Raw genomic sequence first — 25,689 nt, 5'->3', positions numbered from 1 at the left:
ACCCCAACACCAGTATTATTTCACGGCTTTCTGGTCGCTGAGAATATTTATTCAAAAACAGGGATTGAAAAAACTGTACAGAGAATCTGCTGCTGAGAACTGGGCCCCTGCCCCAGGCCGCTCCCCCCGGCTACAGGCAGAGCCCTCTCTTTGGGTTGCCCCCGACAAGCCCAGCCAGTCTATTCCAGTCAAAAGGGTATCAGTGGAAGCAGCATGATCTGCAGGGGGTGAAGAGAAGCTTGGCCCCAGCCACCCCTCACTCTCCTCCAATTCCCACGGGGGGCAGTAGGCTGAAAGCCCGAAGGGATGGAGGACATGAGGGGCCTCCCACGGCGGGGCACTAGGGAGGCCCCGGACATTCCCGGCATCCAAGCATAGGTCTGAAGGGGTGGAGCCCCCCGCTCTGGGGCTGCCATAGCTCCTAGAAACCTGGGCCAGAAACTGTCCCCTCTCTGAGGAGGAACCCAAAGACAGGGCAGGGTAGGGGGTGCATCCATGCGTCTGGCATTACTGGCGCTTGAGACCCCATGGTAGAGTCTCCTTGGGCAGGAAGGATGTGGAGGCAGCCCCTGCCGGCGGTCCTGCCTGCCCCTGCCTGGGCCTCAGCCGGCCTCAGTAGGGGGAGAATTTCTGCCGTTCAGCTTTCTTGCTCCCATTGGCCGCTGCCATCTTGGCAGTGTAGGCCGCCAAGCCCGGCGGTGGCCCTGGGGAAGCAGGTGGTAGAGCCAGGAAGGGCACGGGCTTGAGGCCGATGAAGTTGGAGAGGGAGATGGCATAAGGTGTGCCCAGCAGGCCTGGGGGAGCTGTGGGCAGGGCCGTCAGGGGTGGCGAGAAAGGGGTGGGCAGGTCTGCGGGGGCTGAGCCAGGTGTCCCCCCAGAGGTAGACTTGGCCGTCTCTAGACTGGAGAGAGGGACACAGAGGGGACATGGAGGAAAGGTAGGGGTGAGACACGGGCCATGAGGTTAGCCAAAAGACAGGCGAGGAGTAGATTGGAGAGCAATGGCATGGGGCGGGTGTTTGGGGGGAAGAATAGGAAAGGGAGAAAGGGAGGGAGGACAGGAAACACAAGCAGACAGAACTTGGGTTAAGAGGAGAAACAGGAAACACCACCATGGGAAGACAGACGTGAGGGGTGGATACAGAAGTAGTAATGAGGCAACGTGAACGACTTAGAATACTGCAGGGAAAGGAAGGGGGCCGAGGAGCAGCAGGGGACTGGCCCCGAGTGACAGGAGGCTACCCCTTCCCCCCACCTCTGTTCTTCCACAGCCCACCCCATGCTCACCAGGCAGTGATGAGGTACTGAGCCAGGGCAATGGAGACCGGTGAGCCAGTGATGGTCACATGCCGCTCCCCAGCACCCTCTGCTTGGTTTCCAATCTTAATATGTGCCCCTGACATCTGCCGGATCTCGCTGATCTTGCTGCCCTGGCGTCCGATCACACAGCCAATCAGCTAGGGGGAGGCAGAATTTAACCCTGAGCAAGGTCTAGGCCCCTGGATCCCTGCACCACCCTCCAGCCCCCCACCTTCTGCTCACATCGTTGGGAACCAGGAACTCCTGCGAGCTGGTCTGTGTGCTGGGATCCAGTCCTGGGGCAGAAGAAAAGGACTGAGCATGATTCGTGTTTTCCATGGGCCTCCCACGTCCACTGCAAGGGATGCCCAGCTCCCCGTCTCCTTTAGCAGAAACTGCTTACCTGGCACCACACTGGGTGAGGCGAAGGGAACTGCATGGCCTGAGAGCTGCTGGAGCTTGGTGACCTGGGCCAGAGAACAGGGTCAGAGGTTAGGGGGGGGGCAATTCAGGAAGGGGTATCCCAGGCTGGGGGTCACTCACCTCTGCAGGGGCCACTGCCCCATACTGACCCTGGACAGAGAAACCCTGTGGGGACAAAGTGGTTGAAAAGGGAGCTGCTATGACAGGTCAGGATAGCTTGGCCAGATCACTCCCCGTACCCTCCTCAGACCCCCCAACTCTTTATTCCACTCCCTCCTCCATCTTGATCCCCCCCCCTTCTCCAGTAAGGGTTCGAGCCCCTCCTGGTGCTTCCTCACCTGGTTGGCGGAGAGGAGGACAGTACCTAGGGAGAGGCTTGGGTGATACGGGATAGTGGCTCCTTTGGGTGGGGACTAGAAGGCACAAATTGGGAAGCTTTGTCAGGATCAGGCCTCCCCAAGAACCCAATGGCCTTGAGGCATTCCCACGGCTCCCATGGAGATGTATCCCAGAGTACCCGAAGCTTATAATTAGTCCATGGCTGTGGCTCTGCCTGCTCCACCCCACCTGATATTACAGCCATCAGATCTGAGGGTGACAAGCACCTGGGACCCTCTCCTGCCCTCCCCCTGACTGCCCTCCTCCCCCAGGCCCCTCACTCCGGGAAGCACCTCCAGAATAACAGCACAGATCTGGCGCACACACAGGATGATGGCGTCAGGCACCCCAGAGACGGTGACAGCACGCTCTGTGGAATTGGGGAGCAGGTCCCCTGCCACCTGTACCTGGGCTCCCGTAGTCTACAAACAGAAAACAGTGTCCACTTCTGTCGACTCCAAGCGCCCAGACAAAGGCCACAAGGTCCTAGAGCACCCCAGAGCTCTAGTTCCCTCTCCCATTGGCGGGTAGAAGATATGCGCTCACCTCTCGGATCTCCTTGATTTTGGTACCTGCCTTCCCAATCAGTGATCCACACTGGCTGGCAGGGATGACAAGGCGCAAGGTCACTGGAGGCCGGGAGACACTGCCACCGTTTGCAGGAGCTGCACAGAGGTCCTGGGACAGAGGGACAGTGAGTCGGCCAGGTGCGCCCCGCGACTCTCCTAGCCTCCCCCAAGTCCTTTCCTGAAGAGGGATAAGGAGAGTGCCTCCTCCCCAGACCTCCTCCAAGAGAACATGGCCTTGGACTTGACCTTCCCTCCCCCATAGCCACTATCTGGAGACAGGGTCAGGTTTCTCACAGGCAGCCACCCTCAGACTCCCACCCCAGGCAGGCACAAACCTCATCCAGCTTGAAGGCAATCATGGAGACCGCATGGAACACGGCGGCTGTCGATCCAGTGATGGTCGTGATTCGCTCAGGGCAGGAGCCCTCGGAGATGGTGATCCTGGCACTGCTCTGCAGGTGTGCACAAGGGACTGGGCAGCAGGCGGCTTTCCCCACCGCGGTGCCAGGGATCTGTCTGCCTGGCCCACTCACTAGGCCCCAGCCAAAACTAGAAACTGGCATTCTTCTGGGCACTCCGTTATCCCAGGTGCAGTGATTCAGGGCAAAGGACGGCCACCTCCCTTCCCCTCAACACCAGGGCCCTGGGCTCCTCCCCTGACCCCACCTTTACCTGCTCCCGGATTCGCTTTACAGTCTCTCCCTTCTGTGGGAGACAAAACCAAGATTCCTAAAGTGGTCACCTCTTAACCAGGGCTGAGGCTCACGTTGAGGGGAATACACAGAGCAGAACCGGACACCTACCTTCCCAATGATGCTGCCCACCTCCTGCAGAGATAACAAGAGTGAACTCAGATGGGTATGAATGGCCCAGGCCCAGCTCCTCCTGTCCCTCGGGCAGGAGGGCAGCCTTGAGACCAGACATGTGCCATCACTGGGCATGCCAACTCCACCCACTCACCTTCCCATGCATCAGCATCCGCAGCGTGAGGGTGATGCTAAGCTCTGGCTCCTCCTCCAGCCCCGCATCTGAACTGCTCATCCTGTCAGGCGGGGCTGGGGCCACAGTGGCCTGGGAGTGTGTCCACGCTGTGGCTCAGCTGGCTCTGGACAGGGCAGCAGAAAAGAGTCTGAGAGGAGCCCTAGTTACCCTTCCACTGCTCTTACACGGGGACCCCAGAGCCAGGCCACCCAAACTCAAAGAGAAGGGAATAGCATGGGCCTTGAGTTCTAAATGTCCCTCTGACCAGTGTATTTGGGTGCACCTTCTTGGCTGAGTAAGCCTGGTCATTTAAGCCTCTAGGGCCCCAACCTAGAAAATAATTACCGAATCCTACCCTCCAAATTCATGAGTTAAAAAATGAGACAAACACATGACAGATACCCGATGTCCCTGACTTGTTCCCTTCCTCCCAAGAATTAGAAGATGGCAGGAGATTAGAGCTCAGTGGTGGAATGCTTCCTAGAACATATGCCATCCTAGGCCTGAGCACCAGCACGGGAGGAGGGGGCGTTAATGGAGAGGTCAGCTATGAGCAACCATAAGACAGCTTCCTCCTTCACTTGGAAGGGAGGATCCTTGTAGACTGAGCCCCCACTGTGGAATTAAGGTTGAAAGTTTACTCTGGACCAGGCATAGCAGCACATGCCTATAAACCAGGATGCACCCAGGCTAGGGCAGGAGGCTCTCATTCAAGGGTAGCCTGGGCTCTGTAGGGAGACCCTGTTTCAAAAAAAGAAAGAAAACTTTACTCTAAATAGAAGGTACCTGCTTCCAAAGGCCAGGGCTAGCTGACTGACTTAACACTGGTGGAAAGGAGGCCAAGGAGGAGGCTAGAGCCTGGCAAAGGTTTGGGGCATGGAGCCCCATGAGATGATCTCCCATGGACTTCGGGGTCATTAGAGGAGAGGGTCACTGCAGACAGCTCTGGGCATGATCCACTCAACACTGACATGGGGAAAGGGAGGCTCTCTCTACAGTGTCTCTGACGCATTTCCTAAGTTCTCAGAAGGGCCCTGTGCACAGAGCGGTAAGAAGTGTGAAGACTGGCCACATACTACCCTACCTAGAACCAGAGACATGTAACTGGGGCTCTGAGGCTAAATGTCCACACACATCAGAGAGGATCTGGGTAATGGGTAAGAGGAGGATTTGGTGGGCTGCAGGAATGTCAAGGCCATTAACTCATGGAGCGAGGCTGAGCTGAGATTAGCTCCTGGGATTAGTTTAGCCGCCAACCCTCCCCACCCGACCCCTTTCCATGCCTCAACTTAATCCCGAACCTTAATCCTCCTCAGAAATCCTTCAGCAGCGGCTGTCTCCCGCCAAGGCCCAGCCTTGGTGGTGAACTCATTGGGGACCAGAACTCAAGGAGGACAGGCAGTGGAACCACTGGTGCCAACAGAGAGTCTGGACCCAGACATCACTAACCATAGGAATCCTGTTAGGAGGGTGTTGGGACAAAGGATAAGTGGTCCCCAGTGGGAGTACTTTGGAGGACTCAGGTCACCTTTGCTGGTCCTCTGTCCTATCTGGACATGAGAGTCAAGGTTTCAGAGCTCTCCCAAAGCCTTCCTCTGGATGTCTTGTGCCAGCCAGAGTTTGGGTATGGAGTGGTTAGGGATTCCCAAGCTCGCTTTTCTCTTGGATACCTGAGTGAGCCACTGTACCAAAATGCAGTCTCCTTTCCTCCTTGCAATGGGGACAATCGGGATGGCGGGGTTTGTTCCTAAGTGCTTTTTCCCGGGTGCCCGCTTCTTCCGCTTGAGTTCTGCCACAGACTCACCGGCGGGCGGCGACCAGCAGTAGATTTGGGGCCTGTGTTCTTTGGGCATCCTGGCCAGCCTCACGCTGGCTGCCCTTGCTGGACATTCCCCTGGCTGCCTGCACTTCCCCCATCAAAGCGTCTGTGATGACGTGCATACTTTCTGTCTCCCTGGACAGCCAAGCCCGGGAGCCCCTTAGAACAGGAGCCAAAGCTGCCACCTTCTCCTTGTGTCCCCAGGGCTCAGTTCAGAGCCAGGCTAGAGAGGGTGCTCAGACACACCAGTGACGGTAGCAGATGAATTTGCTCCACAGAACGGGAACCTAATACATAGAGGGTCTGTAACCTGCCCAAGGTCACAGAAAGAAAGGGTGTAGCGGGAAGAACAGGGCGCAACAAGCTACTGTAGGACCGGACCGGGCTCCACCTGTGATCTAGTCTCAGCCTTTAGCCTTTTCTGAAGTGGGGTTTAGACTTCGGTGGCCCGGGGAGCCTCTGCCTGGCCAGTGGATGTTCATCCTGTTAGGAGAACAGTGACTGTTTATCTGAGGACGTATAATCTTAAGCTCCAGAATTCCGTGGACTCTCATTGGGTGATAAACAGTGGGAGACCTGAAAGCAATCATCCTTTCATCTCCTCACTTCTGGTGACCCCCAGGAAAAATGGAACGTGGGCGGAACTGTTAGTCTTGCTATGAAGACGCCTAGGACTGGCAGCAGAGACCCACTGCCCCAAATTCAATAGGTGACCTTGACCTAGCTCTTCCCTGGCCTGGATCCGGATTTACCCACCTGCACTGTTTGGCGAGTCGGGGTAAGGGAGAGCTGCTGGCATCTCTGTGACCCTGTTCTGAGAGACAGTTGAGTTTCTCCTATCTTCTGGAAAGAATGAGGCTCCTCACCCTCCTCCAGGCCTTTCTCTCAGAGCCTAAGCATACGTAGCCACACTGGGCATTCATTACCAGATGCCCTGCTCTCCCTGGGCTTTTAAGGAGTATCTTGCTGCTTCAGTCTGGTGGGCCCCAGGTCTCTGCTGGGCCACCCACGTGGCAGCCACACATCATGCCACACTGACCTCCAGCTCACCTCTGAGGGTGCCCAGCCCCCTCCGGTCAGCAGAGCTCCCTGGCAGAAAGAACATCCCACACTCAGACCAATCCCCTGACCCCGGGCCTTCCTTCTTGCTTCCCAGGCCCCCTCCCCAGGCCATGTGCCTGCTCCTTCTGAACCTGGCTTCCTGCCACTCAGGCTGGAGGGGTTTGGGGGTGGGGGTGACAGCTGTGTAAGCGATGGTGGCTGCCCCCTTCCTGCCCCTCCCCCCCAGCTGTCTCTCTCCTATGACAGCTGCCCAATCAAAGGGCCGGGGGCTTAGCCAGCTCCCCCCCCCCCATGCAGGGATCAAGTGTCCTCCCTGGCTTTGTTCTAGTGCAAGAACAATCCAGGGAAGGGGAGGCTCCTGGGGCCAGTTGAACCAAGTAGGCTGGCCCGCCCCTTGGGGGATTCCCTCTGCTCTACTGCCCAATGTGTCTGGACCACTAGAGACTGTGGACTCACCTGGGCTGCAGAAGGTTGGGGGAATCCAGCCTCCACCTTCACCCCATATCTCATGCCCACCTTAGCACACTCCTAAGCAGTCTCCTTCAATCCTCACTCCAAAAACAGTCATGCTGGCCACACCCAATGATGCTGGGGAATGGTTAAGCATCAAGTGTGGCAGGGTGTGGCAGGAGGGTGGCCACTGGGCCTTGGGGAGGGGGTGGACAGCCTTGAGGGCTCCTGGCTCCCTTGTCCATCCCGTACTCTGGGCATGCTCACTCTTGTTGATTAGCCTGGTTGCCACAAAACTGTCCAGCATCCTCAGACCCATGGGCCCAGTCTCAGCCTTTCGGCCTCCCAGGATGGCCAACCATCCCTAGTTTAGAGGGAGGAGACGGCGTGGAGAGGGGGGATGGATACAGAGACTAGGGGAGCAGGTGTAGACTCTAGTTTCTTGATTCAAGTCTGTCTGGTAAAGTGCCAGGGAAGAGGAACTAGAAGGGTTAGAAGCTGACAAACTGGTAGATGCCAGAAATGCTATACATACCCTCCTTAGAGCCGCTCAAGAGTCTTCACAGCTGAGGAACTCCAAGGCAGGCTCAGTGCTACTGTCTATCCAAGTTGATAAGGCTTTCTAGATACCATTCTTCATGCTCAAGACCATATGCTCATTCTGCTATTGAACAACCATCCATGGATCCCCAGGACCCAAGGGATAAAACCTGACTTCTATGCACCAGCAACGGAGGCCTCCGTGGTCCAGCCCATACCAGCTCCTCTTCTTGCATCTCTATCCCATCCCTCATACACACCAGGCCACAAAATAGGTCTAGAACGTCCAGGCTCCAGACAGAGCCTTTGCCTGGCTGACAATTCCGGCTTGAAATACTTATCCCCTTCACTCTCGGGCAAAATTCTTCTCAAATGCCTCCTCATCCATGGAGCCCTCCAACCTTTCAAATCAGATGAAATTCCTCTGGCCTCTGTGCTTCCCAAAGATGGCTACAAGTCCAAAAAGGCCCAGTGGGCATTTCTGAGCCTGTCTTTCTGCTACAGAAGAATAGGAAATTTGAGACAGGGCCTGCCTGGCCCTGGGGAGGGGGTGGTTAGGGCTCACAGACCTCAGAACATTAGAGACCATCACACCTCAGAGTCTTGGGGCTGTAAGCACATGGGCAGAATCAGGACATGCCTGGTCAGAATTCCAAGTTCCGGCTCAGCATCCCAGCCTGTTCCTGCTGGTTTGCAGGCCCAGGGGCTCCCTGGGCATGTTGCTGAAGTGAGGAATTTGAGAGTTCTGAGTGGGTCCCCTAGCAGGAAGAGGAGCTGGTAGAAACGCTGTAGTGCGAGATAGGTTTCACAGCGTCAAGGTGGGTTCAGCCAATCACAACTAGACAAGGATCACCAATCAAGAGCCGAACCTGAGGCCTAGGGAGGAGGGGAGTCGTTTAGGACTGCATCGGAGGCGCCAGGCAGGCCAGGAGAACCATGGGCCCACCTGTACAGCTCGGAGCCCTTTCCTTCCAGAGCTAGGTCATGGTGATGGAGGCTGGAGGAGGGCAGTGATGGGAGTAGGAGGGTGGACAGAGCCTGTCTGGGGACACAGGGTGGGGCAGGCCAGCCTCTCTGCGGCCTGGGCCTGCCAGGGTGTGTGGGCCGCTCGCTCCCAGCCCCCCACCCTGAGCATGCAAAGAGAACAATCCCCTTGTGTTTGGGCAGCCTGAGCCTGCATGCTGATGAAGGCTAGGGGGTGGGGGCTGGGATAGGGGTGCTTTGAAAGTTGAGGGGGTTCCAGGACCTAGAGGGATAATATCCTCAAATGGAGAAACAATAGACCCCTCCCCCGTGCTGGCCCTGAGGCCACCAGGGTGACCCCACTGAACAGCGAGAGCCAGAGATCAACTCCTGACCAATGCCTGGGGTCTAAGAGCGCTTTACAAGAGGAAGAAGGGCCCCTGGGGACACATGCCTTGTTGGTCCCGCAAGAAGGCAACCATCCGGGCTTGGTGGGGAGCCACAACCACACATTCTGAGGGAAGGGGTGTGAATGGATCAAGGGACATCCCCTTGGGGACCATTCCCTTGGGTGCCAGGGTGGGGCGGGGCCCTGGGTGCCACAGGTCTCAAGATGGCGGGCCTGGTTTAGGAGAGTGAGGAGGTGGGCACCTCCCTCTCCTGACCAGGCATGCATGAGGGCCAGGCTGAAGGAAGGGGCAGAGCCCCTTCACCCCCCCACCCCACCACAGTACCCAGGCCAAGAAGCTAGGTCAGAGCTGGAGAGGAAGAGCCCCAGGGAATGAGGGACCACTTAGTGCTCGTGGCCTGGAGGTCTGTGTCTGGCTCCTCCAAGGACTGCGGAGAATGGGAAGGGGTGTGTGTGAGCCAGGAGCTGCAAAGAATGGCAAAGGAGAACAGAGACGAAGTCGAGAACCCCAACCTAGGGCATGAGGTCCAGAACGAAGAGCAAGCTCAAAGGACAGAAACAGCGAATAGGATGGGAGCCTCAAACCTGGTACCTAAGGTCCAAGAAACCCCTCCCTGAAGTGGGGTGTTCCCCTGGAAAACCAACGCCCCCCACCTGTGCAGGCCGCAGCCGTATTGGACAGGAACCGTGTTCCTCGCAGTGCCCCCCAGGACCACGGTCGGTGCACAACGGCGCGGGTTCCCCGCCCCCACCCCAGCGAACCCCCAAACTTCATGGCCCCGCGGTGCCCCGCCCGGCCCGCGCCTTACCTCGCTGGGGCTGTTCTGCGGCGGCAGCGGCGGTGGCGGCGGCGGCAGCGGCGGCGGCGCGGCGGCTGGGCCGCTCAGTCCCACATTGTCCCCGGGAAAGGCGGCCGCTCACAACTGCGAGTGACATCAGCTGCGAACAATGAGGGGTTTGACAGGCGCGGAGCCCGGCCGGCCCGGAGCCCGGCTCCGCGCCCCCCACCCCCACCCCCCGGCCCGCCTGGCCCGGCCCCGCCCCGCCCCTCCCGGATCCGATTACAGCGCGGCGGCGGGCCCGCCCCAGCAGCCCCAGTGCCGCAGCCGCCCGCCCCGCCCGCCCCGCCCCGCGGCCCCGCCCGCTCCGCGCCGCCGTCCGGCGTCCCGAGCGGCCGCCGCTTCCGGGAGGGAGCGACCGACCCTTCCCCTGCGGCTCACCAGGCCTCGGCATCCTCCCAGGGCGGCTCTCACTGGGCCCATCCTTCCCGCCCAGCGCTTCTGCTCAGCATCCCGCAGCCTTCGTCTCAGCCCGGGCCGCGCCTCCCGGCGTCTGTCCCGCGGCCCCCCGCCCTGCCCCGGCTCTCGCTTCTTCGCCATCCTTGACTCCTGCCTGGGTCCAGCCCCACGAGACCGGCCACCTACGGCTTTCGCACCGCCCCGGCCCTAGTCCGCCCAGGACAGGTTACCCAACCAGCTGGAGGAGGGGCCTGAGAGCCGTGTCGCCCTTAAACACCCTGTCCCGTGATCCCCCAAGTCTACTGCCAAATTCATTTTGGACCTAGGGTTGTAAGAGACAGAGCGCCATTAAATCCTTTACTAGGAATGGGATAGGAGTGGGGGGGTGGGGTGGGGGGGGGGATACTGAGCCCGCCCCTCCTCCATCTCAGAGCAGATATTCTCCCCCTTTCGGTAATCGGCTCATGCTGGTCCCACTGACCTCCACCTCCCCCCTTAAGCTGAATCTCTTGGCACCTGGGTGTGTGTGGGTGGGGAGGGGAATCCAATCTCCCTTTCCCTCCATCTGGCCTAGTGGACAAAGGGCAGGGGGACCATCTGGTCCCGCCAGAGTGGGGGAGGAGCCCACAGTGGCAGTCCCAAGGGGAAGGGGGAGGGGCGGCGCTCCAGAGACAGCAAAAGCATGTGAGGTCTAATAGCATCACTTTATTTCAGGGACCTCTGCAGTCGGTCTCCCCTCCTACCCCACCCCCAAACCTCACAGCAGGAAACAGGCTTGGCTGAGATTCAGACTTGATGACCAGGGGAGGTGTACAGCCCCCAAGAAGAAGGGAAAAAAGAAAAACAGGGATATTTGAAAGGCAGAGGGGTACACCTCCCTTTCGGAGGAGGCAATTCTGGTCTGGGACCAATTGCAACGTGTAGATGAGAGAAATCTAGGGCTGGCCATGTCCTCCTCCTGGCAAGTGGGTCTCTTACAAAGAGACTGTCTCATAAGGAGGTTCCCACCTGCGTTCACAGGAAATTGTACCTTCACATGGACCTGCGCAAGCATGTGATGCACAAGAATGTGGGTATCAGTCCAGTCTTGTGGACCCATGTGCTCCCAAGGGAAGGGTTCTGTTTGGGTGTGGGGTGAATCTAAACAAGCATTCATACAGGTATGTTATCTGTGGCCTAAGAGGGGCGGGGGAGGAGAGGGAATGTCTGGCCTGTAGGGCAGCTAAGAAGGAGATGGAGGGAAAATAAAGTAAGGCAGTGAAAACCAAGCAGGGAAGCCTGTAGGAGAAGCTCACGGATTACCCACAATCAGATTTCTCCCCTTGAATCCGAGACTTTTTCCATGTGATTTTACCTCCTTGATCTGATCTGTCACTGCAAGAGAAAAGCAGAAATGTCAGGAACTCAGACAGACCTGTTGCGGGTGAGGCACAAGCCAGAGACCAGGAGAGGACAGTGAGAGATCCCAGAGCAGACAGGCTGTCACCCCTATCAGCAGGACGGAGTCTCATGCTAGCCCCTGCAGGAAATCCAGCAGCCCTGTGTGCCACTCATCAGGCTTGTCCAGGTAACAGGGATGCCCCGCCCCTTCCATGACCAGCACTCTATGGTTGGGCAGCTGCTTCAGGTGTTGAAAGCTGGAGGAACCCATGGGGTCCTGGTCTCCATATACAATCAGAGCTGGAGTCTGGGAGAAGGGGAAAAGAGGAAAGAATCAGGGGGCTTGCCTCACCAACCCCAGCCTTCTAAAGGTCATCGTCAGCCCTCACCATATTAGTCTCTTCCTGCCTACCTTAGGAGGAGAGATAAGCGGATCCAGTGGGTGGGGACATGAATTTGTACTTTCCCAAGTACATAGTTTGTACAGGGTTTGGCATAGTAATCTACCAAGTCAACCAAAAGGAATTAGGTGGTCACATCTCCCCAGAAACCACCCCATTGGTTTCCCAGCTTCCAATTGAGGAAGGCCCAGGGATGGACCCCACCTTGCTCCTGACATGCCATCTCAGCTTCACACACACACACACACACACACACACGCACACGCACACGCACGCGCACACGCACACGCACGCGTGAAAGGTTACCTTCACACTGGCATAGTCAGCAGCACTGATTTTGTCTGTGCAGATGGGAGCCACTGGTACATAGCCCCGGAGTTGGGAGCCAGGGGCCACGAGGAAGGGCAGTGCATACATGCCGCTTAATGATGGGCTGATCACAACTGGGGGTCCCAGCTCCAAGGCATCCACCACAGCTGCTAGGAAGCTACCAGGGGCCAATTCCCCAATAGGGGCAGGGGCTGCTGCTTCCTTGGAACGCCCAAGACCTGCAGGGATTCAGGTGTGGGAGAGACGAGGGTGATGAATGGGAAGGGCCCCTTCTTCCAGCAAGTTCTCCTAGGTCAGTCTCTCTGTGCCCGGGTTCATGTAACACCCAGTGGATTGATTTCACTCACACCCACAGCCCGGTGTATTATATTTGTGGCAAGAATGAGATATTTCTTTCAATGTTTGCATTCATACTAACAGTGTCCTGAGAAGAATCAAGCTCTGGAGTCTATCAGGGCTAGGTCTGAGTCCCAGTTCTCCATTTACTATAAAGATGACCATAGGTCAGGCCTCCTAGCCCTCCTCAGCTGCCCAGTTTCCCCTCTCTGTTTAAAGGGGATGGGAAATGATCCTGCTATTTAAACTTGTGAAAATTAGGTTAACTGTTTAGAAGGCACCTCGCCCTCCTGGAGGATGGGACCTGAGACAGTGCTTCTGCCCTGGGACTTACCAGTCAGTCCCCACCTCCAACAACATTAGCTGTAGACCTTCACCCTGAAGCTTAGCCCAACCCACTGTTGGAAACAAGCCTGGCCAGGCCGGAGATCTGCCCTTGAAACCTGAGACTAGATCAGCTCTAGCTTGTGAGGGGATTAGATCCAGTCAGACAGGCTATGCCTCCAATTCCTCACGAGACACTAAAATGGGTGGGGCCTGGTGATCCAGGTTATGACAGGCAATCTGGAAGCAGTTCCCACCTCCTTCAGTGCCAAGACTCTGCTTGCAAATAGGTGGCCAGGTACTTAGCCATCCATCAGGCCCTGCCATGCTTCCCAAGGCTCTGGAAGGCTATTGTCAGTGCCTCCACCAGCCTGTGAATGTGGCTCGGCCAAGGGACTTTATTTACTTCCAATCAGCTGAGCACCCATTACGACCTCTCAAGTACTAGCTAATACATTCACACTGATAACCTCCTTCTGTGCTCACTAGGGACAGTCACCAGCAGGAGTGTGGTATCTACCACTCCAGATGAGGGAAGTAAAGCCCAGAGACATCGAGACACAAGCTCAGTAACAGTGAAAAGCAGCTGAGCAGTGTATCGATCCTGCCCGAGCAAGACTAGACCAGTTCAAAGGTACATGCACTATGTACCTAACTGTCAAGCTCAGGGCCCTGCCTGGCTAAATCCTCCCAGTCCTCCAACCTCAAGTTTTCCCCAACCCTGGCCCCAAAGCCCACCCCAGAAGTACCTGGCAGGTCAATGGCCACAGCCCTGTAGCCAGCCTCAGCCAGCCTCTGCAGAGTACCCAGCTTCTGCCAGGTCTCAGAGGAGAAGCGGATGCCATGTAACAGCAGCACAGAGAAGCGAGCGGCCTGCCCGCTGCCAGGTCGAACCTCTCTGAAGAAGAGGCCCTGGCCCTGCACCTGGATGGTGCCCTCACGCTGCTCCACACTGGCCATGCTAGACGGTGATGTGCCTGTAGTTCAAAGTCAGCCTGATGAGTGGTGAAAAGAACACCCTGCTGGGGGTGAGGGGGGGGGCAGGGGGGCAGCTTGGAGCAGTTAGGTGCCTACCAGGTCTTTAGGATCTGAATTACAGTCAGGAAAAGCAAGTATTATTTCTGCCTCTCCCACTCGGTTATTTGATATTGGGCTTCAACTGACTTAACTAAAATATGGCAGAATTAGGAATGTCACTTAAGAATTTAAGAGAAACTGTCAGGCAATGGTGGCACATGCCTTTCGTCCCAGCACTCAGGAGGTGGAGGTAGGCAGATCTCTGTGAGTTCCAGGACAACCAGGGCTACACAGTGAAATTCTGTCTCAACCCCCCCAAACCCGAAAATAAACAAACAAACAAACAAATAAATATTAAGAAAAACTATGCAAACTGGGTAGTGGTGGCTCAAGCCTTTAGTCCCAGCACTCAGGAGGCAAAGGCAGGTGGATCTCTGAGTTCAAAGCCAGCCTGGACTACAGATTGAGTTCCAGGATCTACACAGAGAAACCATGTCTCAAAAAATTAAAAAAAAAGAAAAAAGAAAGAAAGCTGGGTGGTGGTTCATGCCTTTAATCCCAGCATTTGGGGGGCAGAGAGAGGCAGGTAGATCTCTCTCTGTGAATTCGAGGCCAGCCTGGTCTACAAAGCCAGTTTCAGGACAGCCAGGGCTGTTACACAAAAGAAACCCTGTCTCAAAAAACAAAAAGAAAAAAAGAAAAAGAAAAAGTCTGCATCCTGATGGGTCTCACCATCAGTTAATGTATCTGCCTGTAGTAAAAACTGGTACATGGACTATTCAATACTAGTTCGTAGACAGTGGATAGGATTAAATGAAGCTATGCATTAAATAAAAATTTTTTTAAAAAAAAGCTTGATACATGCCTGGGCATATGCACTCAGTCGAGGTTAAATACTATCTTGATTAGCCTCATCTAACCCAGCAATACTGGCAATACAGGCAGGATTGAGACCAAGTTTGTTTGGGATGAAAGCCTATTTTCCAGAGGCAGAAACACATGCACTGGTCGGCAAGGACTTTGGAGTTCCTGACTGCCAGGGACGCGGGGTGCTCAGCCCGCTGGCCCCTGGAGCCCAACTGGTTGAAGCAGCAGTCACCCGCGCTCGGTCCATGGCGCCCCACAATTCCGGATTCCTGGGTCTGTCTGAAGGAAGTACGAAAAAGAGGGGCAGCCCAGAGAGAGGTGACCTGGAGAGCCGAGATCAGATGACTTGGGGCAGGTGGGTTCTGAGTGGAGATGCAAAGGAAGAGTCGAGAGTGCAGAGTGGTACCTGGGAATTTGCGTGGTCTTCAGCAGGAGAATGGTGAGTGCTGGGGGCGGGTGGGGAGCGAAGTAGGAAAGGGGCGGGGCAGGAGGTGGGGACAGGGCTGGGGGTTCCGGGCGCCCTCTTTTGGTCACAAACTACCACTAGGCTCGTCCGCACCTTAACCCTTGGTTCTTCTCCAACCGAACCTGTTTCCCCAAGCCCGCCCCCACCCCCATGTGCCCCAAGAGCCAGGTTGAAGATCTTGAAACCCTCAGCTGTCTGCCCCACACGGAAGTGGCCTGCCTTAAGGAGGAAATCTATTCCTGGTATCCTTGCTGTCCGCCCCCCTAAACCGCCCTCACCCCGAGTCAGGACAGTCCAGGACGAGCTGTGCACCTGTCATGAAGCTGACATCCTACATATCAACGTGGAAGGCTCCGCCCAAGTTCAGCCAGGTGGCATGGGAGTATTTTCCGAGCCTGTAGAATGGGTCTGGTTAATGCCAACTTTGGCAGAGTACCAACAAGTAGTGAACCTTTTGCGCCCTTCATGGCCTCCCTACCCCGGAGCCTGGTTGCAACACAGAGGCCTGAACCTAGGGTAGACCAGATGTTGATCACAGGTTGTTGCCAAGCAATAATAGGTGTCCCCCTAAGGCTCTGACCCGGCAGGGGAATGGAGCTAGTAAAGAAAGTGCTTGGGCAGAAGCCTGGAGCTGCTGCATAACAGTAACATCATCTGGCATTTACACTAGGAGACCTCGGAGCCAGGAGGCCTCGGTGTTCCGAGGCTTGACCTGCCCTTAAGTCCTACGACATCCCCATGCGGTGAGTCTTATCTTAAACTCCATTTTACAAACAAAACGATAAAAAGTGAAGAACCCGGTGGCTGTCCACAGGCTCTCAGGCCTCAGGCCAATAACAATTCCGAAAATCTGGGCCGGGAAAGGCGGGCCTCGGGGCCTTAGGGCACCGCCCCAAATCTTCCTTTGGTAACCAGGCAAAGCCTGCAGCTGCGTACTGCACTGCGCAAGCGTGCAGGGGTGGCCGTCTTAGGCCGGCTGGTTACCAAGCCGGAGACCGTACCAGATTCGCCGGGCTGTTTGGCTGTTGGCTCCGCCTCGGCCGGGCCCCGCCTCACCGGATCCCGCCTCGTCACCCCTGTTAGCGCGGTGAGTGTCTCCCGGGAAGGAGGCCCGCAGGTTGTCCGGGGACCCGCCATCCTTGTCCCCGCCGCTTGGGGCAGAGTCCTTCGGAAGGCGCAAGCGCCGGGCAGCACGTGCTGTGTGCGTGCGCGAGTGTCTGCGTGTGCATTCCTGAGTGTCTGGGTTTTCTCTTCGCTTTTGCCGAGGGTGGGGTGGGGTGGGGGTGTTCACGGGTCTGCCTGCTTGCTTGTATGTCTCTTTTCTGTATTTATGTCTGCATCTGACTCTGTGTATTTCTCAAGGTTTGTGTGTGTCTCTCTGCTGGTGCGTTTCTTCTCATGCCTGCCCCCCCCACACACCCCCAGGTCCTTGCTTGCTAGGTAGTTTTTCTTTCCCTGGGTCTTTGGGAACGTGCAGGAGGTCTGAGAACAACTTGCTGGAGTCCGTTCATCTTTCGCCTTGTGAGTTCCAGGTATTAAAGTCAGATTGGCAGACTTGGCAGCAAGTGCCTTTACCTGTAACCCTGTCCCTTTTAATATGTTATGGGGCGGGGGGACGCATACAATAGGATGTGTATGGAGGTCAGAGCTCAGTTTGGGTAATTGTTTCTTTCCTCTCTATGGGTCCTGGACATTGAACTCAGGATGTCTGGCTTGTCTGCAAGGGCCTTTACCCACTGAGCCATCACACGAGCCCCTATTTATTTTAATTCAGGGTCTCACTACATTGCCCAGGAAGGTCTTGAACATCCAGTGCTCCTGAGTTTGGGCACTTTTGGTCTGTCTTTGTTGTTGCTGGGTTTTTGTTTTGGGTTTTTGTTGTTGTTCTTTTTGTTTGTGACAGGGTCTTACTCTGTAGCTCTAGCTCTCCAATTTGCATGGATCCCCCCCTCTCCTTGAGTACTACACTCTGAGGCCAGGACTGTGTGTTTATGTGTGGTTTAAGGGTTGGGTATGATTTTGTGCTTGAATATTCCAAGGGTCTGCATGTGGTTTTGTGGGTGTTTGATTTTGTTTGTTTGCTTACTTTGAGACAGGGTCTTACCAAGCAGCCCAGCTGGCCTCAACCTATAATCCTCCTGTCTCAGTCTCTCTAGCTTCCGCCCCTGTGTATAGGTTGGATTTTTTGTTCTGTTTTTGTTTTTTGAAAAGGTGTCTCTCTATGTAACCCTGTCTGATCTGGAACTCCCTAGAGGCTGACCTCAAACTCACAGAGATCCTCCTGCCTCTGCATCCTGAGTGCTGCGATTAAAGCTTTAGGCTTGTATATATATGGTCTTGAAATACATGTGTCTCTGCCTTCCCAATAACTGATGTTGTGCCCAGTTCATGACCCCCAGAGAGACCACTGAGGACGTACCAGAATGCAAAAGCAAAGTTTATTTCCTCTACAAGTCGAGTCAGGGAACTCATCTCAAGCACTCATTGGCCGCAGCACAGCGAGGCAGGGAGGAGTTACTCTTTCTTGGGGAAGTTAGTTTTATAGGCAAAACCCACAAAATTTCTTAGAGGGGAGGGGGTTAGTTCGGGTCTATCCTTGATTGGTCCAGTTTTTCCTGGGCCTGGACTTTGTCTTATTCTAGCTTATCTGTTTGCCCTGTCAGGAGTTTTACAACCCATCTTTAGGGTCTGGTCATGTTATCTCTGGAGAGGGGCATCTCTTGGTTACAGTCACTACCAGACATCCTGACTTTGTTCTTTTGAAAACATGACTTCACCCTCTCCAGGAAGGGGGAACTGACTCGGTTCTGTTTATTTTAAGCTATCTCTTTCCTCAGCTCTTTTGGGTTTCTGGGGGAACTTTGTCTGGGCCTTTGGTGGGGGTCTTTCACTGACTGTTGTGTGATAAAACTTTACCTGGGAGATGAAACACACTTGTCTACTCACCCCAGATAGGGAGCCATGGCGGACCAAAGTGTGGATACCACCCAAGCCCAACTTGGTGAGCCAATGAGCTTTATTGGGGCTACTTAACAGGAATATGGATAAGGGGTTTCTTATAGGACTCACAGACAGCTACATCACCAAAGCCCACCCCAGCATGGGTGACCGTTCACAAAAGCAGGGAAACGTGGAACACACTGCACAGCCTGTAGGCAGCTCAGCAGGTTGGATGGAGAGTGTCCTTTCCAAGGCACTCAGTCTAAAACTCTTCCAGGCAGTTCACCTGGTTTCCACTTCTTCAGAGACCTGCTCTGGTCTGAGGCTTCTTTGCAGTTTACCTTTGTTTAGTCGGAAGAGTCTCACCCTTTATTGTTTACTCAGGTAGGGAGACGCCTAGTGAATCGGATCAGTTTCAGGGAGTTTTGTTTTGTTTTTAGATGTATTTATTTATTATGTATAGTGTTCTGCCTGCGTGTATGCCTGCAGGCCAGAAGAGGGCACCAGATCTCATTACAGATGGTTGTGAGCCACCTTGTGGTTGCTGGGAATTGAACTCAGACCTTTGGAAGAGTAGCGAGTGCTCTTAACCTCTGAGCCATCTCTCTAGCCCTTCAGGGAGTTCTTGGAGCTAATTTTTGGCTGTTTACCTCCCTGCTCACGGAGATCCCCTGCAGCATGGAGTGTTCTGACCTCAGAGGAGACTGATAACACAACTGTGCATGTGATTCTGTGGATGTTCCTGTAAGAGATTGACTGTGCATAGGCCAATGTGTGTGCAAAGAGGCTGCTGTGCATTTAAGGATAGCTTCTTAAAACGTGTGGAAGCAAGACACTTGTCTCCGTATGAGTGTGTATACATCTGTGTGTCACGGTAGAGAGGCCTTCCAGTAAACAAAGCAAGCACAGTTTACGCCTCTCCTCCTCCACCTGCCCAGCAATCTGCATCAGAACCCCTACAATTGTCTAGTCTTGGGCACCCTGGGTTGCCATGGCAACGAATAAAGCCCCACCCCTTCACCCTGAAAGAAGCACAGGTTGTCCCTAACTAAGAGGGGTCCTTCACAGATGCTACGCCCCGTGGGAACCTGAGCTAAAGCTGCGTTGGAGGCAGACATCCTTGGCTGCTCCAGGTTAGGAAGAAGAGCGTGCTCTTCTCCGCCTGGGTCCTGATTTTCCATCAGCACTGGAGGATCTGCTGCTGCCCACACACTGCCTGACATCGGAGCTAGAGAGTGAGAGTTCCAGAAGAATTCCACAGAGTCAGCAGAGGTGGGTGTGAACCAATGCAGTCTGCAGCTCCTAGGCCTACCACAGACTCAATTTACACTCAGAAAAAAAGCATCCAGAGCCAGGCAGTGGTGGTGCATGCCTTTAGTGCCATCTCTTGGGAGGCAGAGGCAGGTGGATTTCTGTAAGTTTGAGGCCAGCCTGGTCTACAGAGTGAGTTCCAGGACAGCCAGGGCTACGTAGAGAAACCCTGTCTCGGAAAAAAAAAAAAAAAAAAACAAAAAAAACAAAACAAGAACGCATCCAGAATCCTAGAAATAAGACAAGCATGTTCATCTTAGGCCCAATAAATGATGATAGGGATAGCCCATTCCCCGCTTGCTTAGGTGGATTGTAGTATGTAAATTGTACAAGACGCTTGGTCAAGTCCCAGGAGCTTATCCCGAGTTACCAAACTCAACTCGAGGCAGAGGGGAATTCTCAAACCAAGACCACCGGCTCTGCTTGAGTCCCCTCCGGGGCTAACAAAGGCACCATACTGGAGGAGTTCATGAAGCAGATCATTTGGCAGAAATGGGGTGAAAGCTGGCCCATTTCTAGGCCAGCTGCCCTCCTCCCAGCCCCCGTATCTCAGACCTCAGCGTTATCCCCAACGTTCTCTGTGAACTGCTTGTAATGGCTGGTGTGACCATGAACTAGGTCCCCTGTTGCACAGGGCATTCTGTTTTTAGCAGTGTTCTAGTCATTGTGAGGGAAGAGAACCGTTTCCAGGCATGCCCTCAGTGGAGGTCTCTTTGCACACATTGAGCTTTATCGGTGTCCTGCAGCCACCACTGAGTCTCCAGTTCATCCAGCTCCTGCCAGAATGAACACACAGTTCATCCATCTTCTTCCAGAACACACGTGGCCTGGTATTTTGGAAACTAGCCCCAGGTCCCAGGTCCCAGGTCCCTTGCTTCTGCTGCGGTGGAGAATTCACCTGTGAGCCTGGATTCTTTCGTGCCAGAGAACTACGGTCATATGTGCTCTCTGTGTTTTCTTGTGGCCTCCGAGTGCTTAATGCAGAGGTCAGGCCTGAAGGCAGCGGCCAGAAGAGCTGGTGTAGTTGACACCGCAATGATGGTGACCACTACACATGCCTGTGCCAGAGGGACACCTATGCACTTCTCCACATAGCAAAGTGTCCCAGGCCTTTGCCCGGGCCTGAGGAGTAGTTGGGTATGAGCAACCAGATAGTCATGCAGAGCAAGAGAACGGAGGAGGGCTGGAGGTCTTCCTCAGCCTCTCGCTCCCCTTTTTCTCTTCCAGGCTGTGTGGCACAGACCTTCATGAGCCGGTACCAGGCAACCCTGCTGGGGCTCGGCCTGCTGCTCATGCTTCTCCTGTATGTGGGGCTGCCTGGCCTGCCTGAGCAGACTTCCCAGCTCTGGAGGGGCCCCAATGTGACAGTCCTGGCTGGTCTCACCCAAGGCAACTCTCAGATATTTTACCGTGAGGTGTTGCCTATCCAGCCAGCACACAGGTGAGTGATTACCCCAGGGCTTAGTGGAGGGACCCCAGTCCAACTCCACTAAAGTTCAGTGGGGCTCAGGAGCCTGGAGGGCAGCGAAAGATGCCCGGGAAGAAAGGATGGTGGCTGCCCGGGTCCCACGCCACATGTTTCCCCCATGTGTCTGCAGGGTGCAAGTGGTGTTTCTCCATGGGAAGGCGTTTAATTCCCACATATGGGAGCAGCTGGGCACACTGCAGCTGCTGTCTAAGAGGGGCTACCGGGCTGTGGCCATTGACCTTCCAGGTGAGTACCCCCACGGTCAAGTTCAGAGAAAGTAGGCTGAAGCAGGAACAAAGGAGCACTTGCCAGAAGGGAGAATTTAGTTAGCAAAGCCCTAAGGTAAAGCAGGACCATGTAGGCCCCTGTGTTCAGACAAACCAGTTGCAGGTCACAAGAAGGCATCACAATAAAAGCCTAATTTTATTTTCTACCTTGAAAAACCACAGTGTGAGAGTTATTGTATGTCACAGAGAAAACAGAAAAGCAATTATTTCATGAGCAACCACTGGGGGATTTCTTTTTTTTTTTTTTTTTTTTTTTCTTTCTTTCTTTTTTTTTTTTTTTTTTTTTTTTTTTTTTTTTTTTTTTTTTTACAATTTATTTATTTATTTGGAGTAAAACCAAAACTTATTCTAAGCCACAGTCATCCTAGGTCCCACTGGAGGGATTTCACTGTGCTTTTTGTGACTGTGTGATTTTTGTGGCTTTTTTTCTCTCTCTAAATTTTGCACACCTGTGGAAGTCAGCAGATAACAGCAGAGAATTGGTTCTCTCCTTCCACCCTGTGGGTTCCTGTGATCAAACTCAGATTGTCAGACTTATGAGTTTCTGTCATGCAATTCTTTCTGTATGCGACAGACTCGTGGCTTTGCGCTCTGGACTCACTGGTAACAACTCACAGATCCTCCTCTGCCTCTGCTGATTACTGACAAGCCCTGTTCTGTTTTTAACGGTACACATGGACTATGCTACCCTCTGGGTTAGTTGTTGTTTCCAGTAATGTGGATCGAACCCAGGACCTCAAGAATGCTAGGCAGGTACTCAACCACTAAGCTACACCTCCAGCCTCGTGCTATCATTCTTCTAATTAAAAATGAAAGTGGGGGTGGGGTTGGGGTTTGGGGATGGCCCAGGGACTAGAAAGATGGCTCAGCAGGAGCTGTTCCTTAGAGGATTTGAGTTTGTTTCCTAATACCCATGTCAGGCAGCTCATAACCTATAACTCAGCTCCAGGGGATCCAATGCCCTCTTCTGGACTCTGCGGGAACCTGAATTCATGCGCACAAACCTACATACAGAAATATGCATATAAATTAAAAATAAAATCTTTTTTTGGGGGGACAAGGTTTCTCTGTAACAGCCCTGACTGTCCTGAAACTTGCTTTGTAGACCAGGCTGGTCTCAAACTCATAGAGATTCTCCTTCCTTTACCTCCTGAGTGTTGAGATTAAAGGCCTGTACCCAGCTAAATCAATATGAAGTCCTGCCAGGCACAGTGGCACACACCTTTAATTCCAGCCCTCAGGGGGGCAGAGGCAGGTGGATCTCTGTGAGTTTGAGGCCATCCTGGTCTACAGAGGGAGATTCAGGACAGCCAGGACTATTACAAACCCTGTCTCAAAAAAAAAAAAAGTCCAGAAGCCAATAACACTTCTCTCCCCTCTCCACAGCTAAGAGTGACATCCCCACTTTCAAGCTGTTCCATGCATGGAGACACACATAGGTGGGCCTGGTCGTACAGACTTGTAATCCCTGCTACTCAGGAGGCTGAGGCAGGAGGATCCCAGATTCAAGGCCTGCCTAGACTACAGAGTGAATTCAGGGGTAGCCTGGCAACTTAGTAGAGACCCTGTCTTAAAATAAAAAGTAAGAAAGGCCTGAAAATATAATTCAGTGGTAGAGTCCTTGCCTAGCATGTGGAAGGCCCTGAGCTCAACCTGCCTATACAGAGAGAGACCGAGACAGACACACACACACACATACACAGAGAGAGACAGTGGCAGAGAGAGAGGCTGACAACATGCAGGTTGTATGTGGGGGTTGGGAGCATGAGCATTCTGCCTACTTTTTTTTTTTTTAAGATTTATTTATTTATTATGTATACAGAAGAGGGCGCCAGATCTCATTACAGATGGTTGTGAGCCACCTTGTGGTTGCCGGGAATTGAACTCAGGACCTCTGGAAGAGTAGTCGGTGCTCTTATAAGACCTCTGAGCCATCTCTCCAGCCCCATCTGCCATCTCTCCAGCTCCGCATTCTGCCTACTTAATGAATGTATTTACACCTTTATTTTCCTGGCTACACCATGACTTGTGGGTCAAGCCAGATCCTGCACACCTCCTCTGCTGTCAGTGCTGCTGTGTGGGCCATGGGAGGCATGGGCAGGCTTTGTTCATTCCTCAGTTGGTGGATTTAACATTTTCAGTATCACCTGAAATACCCAAATATCTAACCCAAGCTTCTTTGGACATGTTTCTTTAAGTATAGGAGAGCTTGGCGTGGTGGCGCATGCCTCCAGCACTCAGGAGGCAGGGGCAGGTGAATCTCTGAGTTCTACAGAGCAAGTTCCAGGATATCCAGGGTTACACAGAGAAACCCTGTCTCAAAAAACAAACAAACAAAAGAAACATTTAGAGGCAATAGTTTCTCTAGGGTAACTATCAAGGACAATTGATGAGTCAGGATACACTTTTAAGCTTTTGGACAAATACTATGTTGCCTTCCAGAAAGGCTGTATAGTTTATCCTTCCCTCAGTCAGGTAGGTGTCCTTTCCTTAGAGCTTCCTAACACTGGTTATCAGCTTGAAAGTTTAGCCAATATAATGACTGAAAGATATTTCTCCTTCTGAAAATGTATTATTAGCTAGTTGGTTGATACTGTGTGTATACATGTGTGTGCATATGTGCCCATGACAAAGTGTACATGTGGAGGTCAGAGGACATTTTATGGGAGTTAGTTTCCTCCTTTCATCACGTGGGTTCCAGAGATCAGGTGCAAGTCGTCCAGGTTTGTGCAGCAGGTGCTTTTATTCACCGAGCGGTCTCACCTGCTGGAAAACTGCGTTTCTTATGGGCCTGTTATCGTATGAGAACTTGCTTCTGAGAATGGCTGGGCTGGAATTGCTATGGGCCACTGACCCTCATCCCTTTCCCCCACTGTGATGGGCAGGAAGTCCTGAGTAGTTCCTGGCTTAGCAGTTCTCACCCTGTGGGTCAGGATCCCTTTGAGGGTTGGATGACCCTTTCACAGGGGTCACATATCAAATGTCCTGCATATCAGATGTTTACACTGTGATCCATGACATTAGCAAAATTACAGTAATGAAGTAGCAACAAAAATAATTTTTCCACAACACGTGGAACTGTATTAAAGGGCCAAAGCACTAGGCAGGTTGAGAACCACTGGCCTAGCTTCTCTCAGGTAGTGCCTGCTGCTGTTCCCAGGTTTTGGGAACTCAGCACCTTCAAAGGAAGCCAGCACAGAGTCAGGGCGAGCGGAGCTGCTGAAGCAGGTGCTGCGGGACCTAGAGGTGCAGAATGCTGTATTGGTGAGCCCGTCCCTGAGTGGCAGCTATGCCCTGCCCTTCTTGATGCGAACCCACCACCAGCTCCGTGGATTTGTGCCCATTGCACCCACCTCCACACGGAATTACACACAGGAACAGTTCTGGGCTGTGAAGGTACTTAGACAATGGTCTGCAAAGATCCTGTCCCTGTCCCTGTCCCTGTCCCTGTCCCTGGCTTGTACCACATGGGGGTGGTCTTAGAGGGTTGGCCCCTGAAGTTGCATGGAAGGGGTGGAGTGTGGGGGCAAGGCTCCCCAAAGAATAGCTTGTGGGTTGGATCCTCACCAAGCCCCCAGGACCAACAACTTCTGGCCTTGCCCTGCAGACCCCAACTCTTATCCTGTATGGGGAACTGGACCACACCTTGGCTCGAGAATCACTTCGGCAGCTCCACCACCTGCCCAACCACTCTGTGGTGAAGCTACACAACGCGGGCCATGCCTGCTACCTCCACAATCCGCAGGCCTTCCACCTCGCCCTTCTTGCATTCCTTGACCATTTGCCTTGAATGGACTCACTTCCCAGAACTGACCTCGAAGGGTCCAAACGCTCTCTCTCCTCTTCCAGGGAGGCCAGTCCTGAGTGGGGTTGGGGACAGAGCATCAAGCCCAGCCAGGACTTTTGATTTCATTTCACAGGCACAATAAAGAAAAGCCCTTTTGTCCCGCCTGGAGAGTGACATTGTGTTTCCTGATTGTGTGGGGGAAGCTGGGAGTGGGAGGCGAGTCTCAGACTGCTCTGGGATGGATGGGGAGGCTGGAAGCGGTGCTCCTGGGAGTCTTAAGTGAGTGCACTACTTCCTCATTCTCTGTGCCTCAGTTTCCTCCTCTGTGAAATGGGCATGGTGACAGTAGCAGGGGGAATGATTGTGGGGTTGAATGTAGGTAGATGAAATACCTGCGTGAGTCCGTGAAAGTGGAAATGGTGTGTGGTTTAAGAATTAAAACAGTGTTGTTGAACCACCAGACCGGTTTGCTCCCTTGTTATGGGTGAACAGGCAGAGACTTCAACCCCAAGAGGGTGGGATGGCCCCCTCTTTGATCCTCCCTGCCTGCTCCCTTGGTCCCAAGGTTGAAGTCTTCTGCCCCTTCCCCCTCCCCAAGCTGGCTCAGCCTCTGGAACAGAGGGCAGAACTTGCTGGGAGTACAAA

The 25,689-nt window shown here is 54.0% G+C and overlaps 3 protein-coding genes across 9 annotated transcripts; 1 reads left to right on the top strand and 2 right to left on the bottom strand.

The window, feature by feature from the left end:
• Nucleotides 1–27: 27 nt before the first annotated feature.
• Nucleotides 28–9,907, bottom strand: Pcbp4 (poly(rC) binding protein 4). Of its 2 annotated transcripts, none has more exons than XM_028895300.2 (13): nt 9,702–9,907; nt 3,629–3,773; nt 3,472–3,495; nt 3,341–3,373; nt 3,004–3,120; nt 2,646–2,777; nt 2,393–2,521; nt 2,060–2,134; nt 1,842–1,886; nt 1,702–1,765; nt 1,542–1,594; nt 1,287–1,456; nt 28–704 (listed from the first exon to the last, which is right to left on the bottom strand). In XM_028895300.2, exons 2-13 carry the CDS (start codon nt 3,707–3,709, stop codon nt 638–640), a joined length of 990 nt encoding a protein of 329 aa, XP_028751133.1. In that variant the 5' UTR covers nt 3,710–3,773; nt 9,702–9,907; the 3' UTR covers nt 28–637. The 2 variants fall into 2 exon arrangements, with proteins under 2 accessions (XP_028751133.1, XP_028751131.1); XM_028895298.2 differs by having other exon boundaries at nt 28–901; nt 9,702–9,886.
• A 908-nt stretch (nt 9,908–10,815) lies between these two features.
• Nucleotides 10,816–15,281, bottom strand: Abhd14b (abhydrolase domain containing 14B). 3 transcript variants are annotated; one of them, XM_028895297.2, is made up of 5 exons: nt 15,192–15,281; nt 13,651–13,878; nt 12,218–12,459; nt 11,617–11,817; nt 10,816–11,504 (listed from the first exon to the last, which is right to left on the bottom strand). In XM_028895297.2, the coding sequence occupies exons 2-4, from the start codon at nt 13,859–13,861 to the stop codon at nt 11,638–11,640; spliced, it is 633 nt and encodes a 210-aa protein (XP_028751130.1). In that variant the 5' UTR covers nt 13,862–13,878; nt 15,192–15,281; the 3' UTR covers nt 10,816–11,504; nt 11,617–11,637. The 3 variants fall into 3 exon arrangements, with proteins under 3 accessions (XP_028751130.1, XP_028751129.1, XP_037063794.1); XM_028895296.2 differs by having other exon boundaries at nt 10,816–11,817; XM_037207899.1 differs by lacking the exon at nt 15,192–15,281 and having other exon boundaries at nt 10,816–11,817; nt 13,651–14,194.
• Nucleotides 14,847–25,218, top strand: Abhd14a (abhydrolase domain containing 14A). 4 transcript variants are annotated; one of them, XM_037207898.1, is made up of 6 exons: nt 14,847–15,224; nt 19,260–19,463; nt 20,730–20,943; nt 21,101–21,216; nt 24,418–24,653; nt 24,865–25,218. In XM_037207898.1, the coding sequence occupies exons 3-6, from the start codon at nt 20,750–20,752 to the stop codon at nt 25,045–25,047; spliced, it is 729 nt and encodes a 242-aa protein (XP_037063793.1). In that variant the 5' UTR covers nt 14,847–15,224; nt 19,260–19,463; nt 20,730–20,749; the 3' UTR covers nt 25,048–25,218. The 4 variants fall into 4 exon arrangements, with proteins under 4 accessions (XP_037063793.1, XP_028751127.1, XP_028751128.1 ...); XM_028895294.2 differs by lacking the exon at nt 14,847–15,224 and adding an exon at nt 16,026–16,338; XM_028895295.2 differs by lacking the exon at nt 14,847–15,224 and adding an exon at nt 16,345–16,783.
• The last annotated feature ends 471 nt before the right edge of the window (nt 25,219–25,689 follow it).

The sequence above is a fragment of the Peromyscus leucopus genome, chromosome 7, assembly GCF_004664715.2.
Source record: "Peromyscus leucopus breed LL Stock chromosome 7, UCI_PerLeu_2.1, whole genome shotgun sequence".
In the NCBI taxonomy this organism is placed as follows: domain Eukaryota; kingdom Metazoa; phylum Chordata; class Mammalia; order Rodentia; family Cricetidae; genus Peromyscus; species Peromyscus leucopus.
This window is presented reverse-complemented; position numbering and strand designations above follow the sequence as displayed.

What these genes read in the sequence shown, in the direction of transcription:
- Abhd14a (XM_037207897.1), top strand. Translation starts at nt 20,287, where the DNA reads ATGAACACACAGTTCATCCATCTTCTTCCAGAACACACGTGGCCTG. An exon ending in TGTGGCCATTGACCTTCCAG is followed by an intron (nt 21,217 to 24,417) that starts GTGAGTACCCCC and finishes TGCTGTTCCCAG; the next exon opens with GTTTTGGGAACTCAGCACCT. An exon ending in AACAGTTCTGGGCTGTGAAG is followed by an intron (nt 24,654 to 24,864) that starts GTACTTAGACAA and finishes CTTGCCCTGCAG; the next exon opens with ACCCCAACTCTTATCCTGTA.
- Abhd14b (XM_028895296.2), bottom strand. Translation starts at nt 13,861, where the DNA reads ATGGCCAGTGTGGAGCAGCGTGAGGGCACCATCCAGGTGCAGGGCCAG. An exon ending in TGTGGCCATTGACCTGCCAG is followed by an intron (nt 12,460 to 13,650) that starts GTACTTCTGGGG and finishes GAATCCCTGCAG; the next exon opens with GTCTTGGGCGTTCCAAGGAA. An exon ending in CTGACTATGCCAGTGTGAAG is followed by an intron (nt 11,818 to 12,217) that starts GTAACCTTTCAC and finishes CCCTTCTCCCAG; the next exon opens with ACTCCAGCTCTGATTGTATA.
- Pcbp4 (XM_028895298.2), bottom strand. Translation starts at nt 3,709, where the DNA reads ATGAGCAGTTCAGATGCGGGGCTGGAGGAGGAGCCAGAGCTTAGCATC. An exon ending in TTGCCTTCAAGCTGGATGAG is followed by an intron (nt 2,778 to 3,003) that starts GTTTGTGCCTGC and finishes CCTCTGTCCCAG; the next exon opens with GACCTCTGTGCAGCTCCTGC. An exon ending in GGGCAGTGGCCCCTGCAGAG is followed by an intron (nt 1,766 to 1,841) that starts GTGAGTGACCCC and finishes TCTCTGGCCCAG; the next exon opens with GTCACCAAGCTCCAGCAGCT.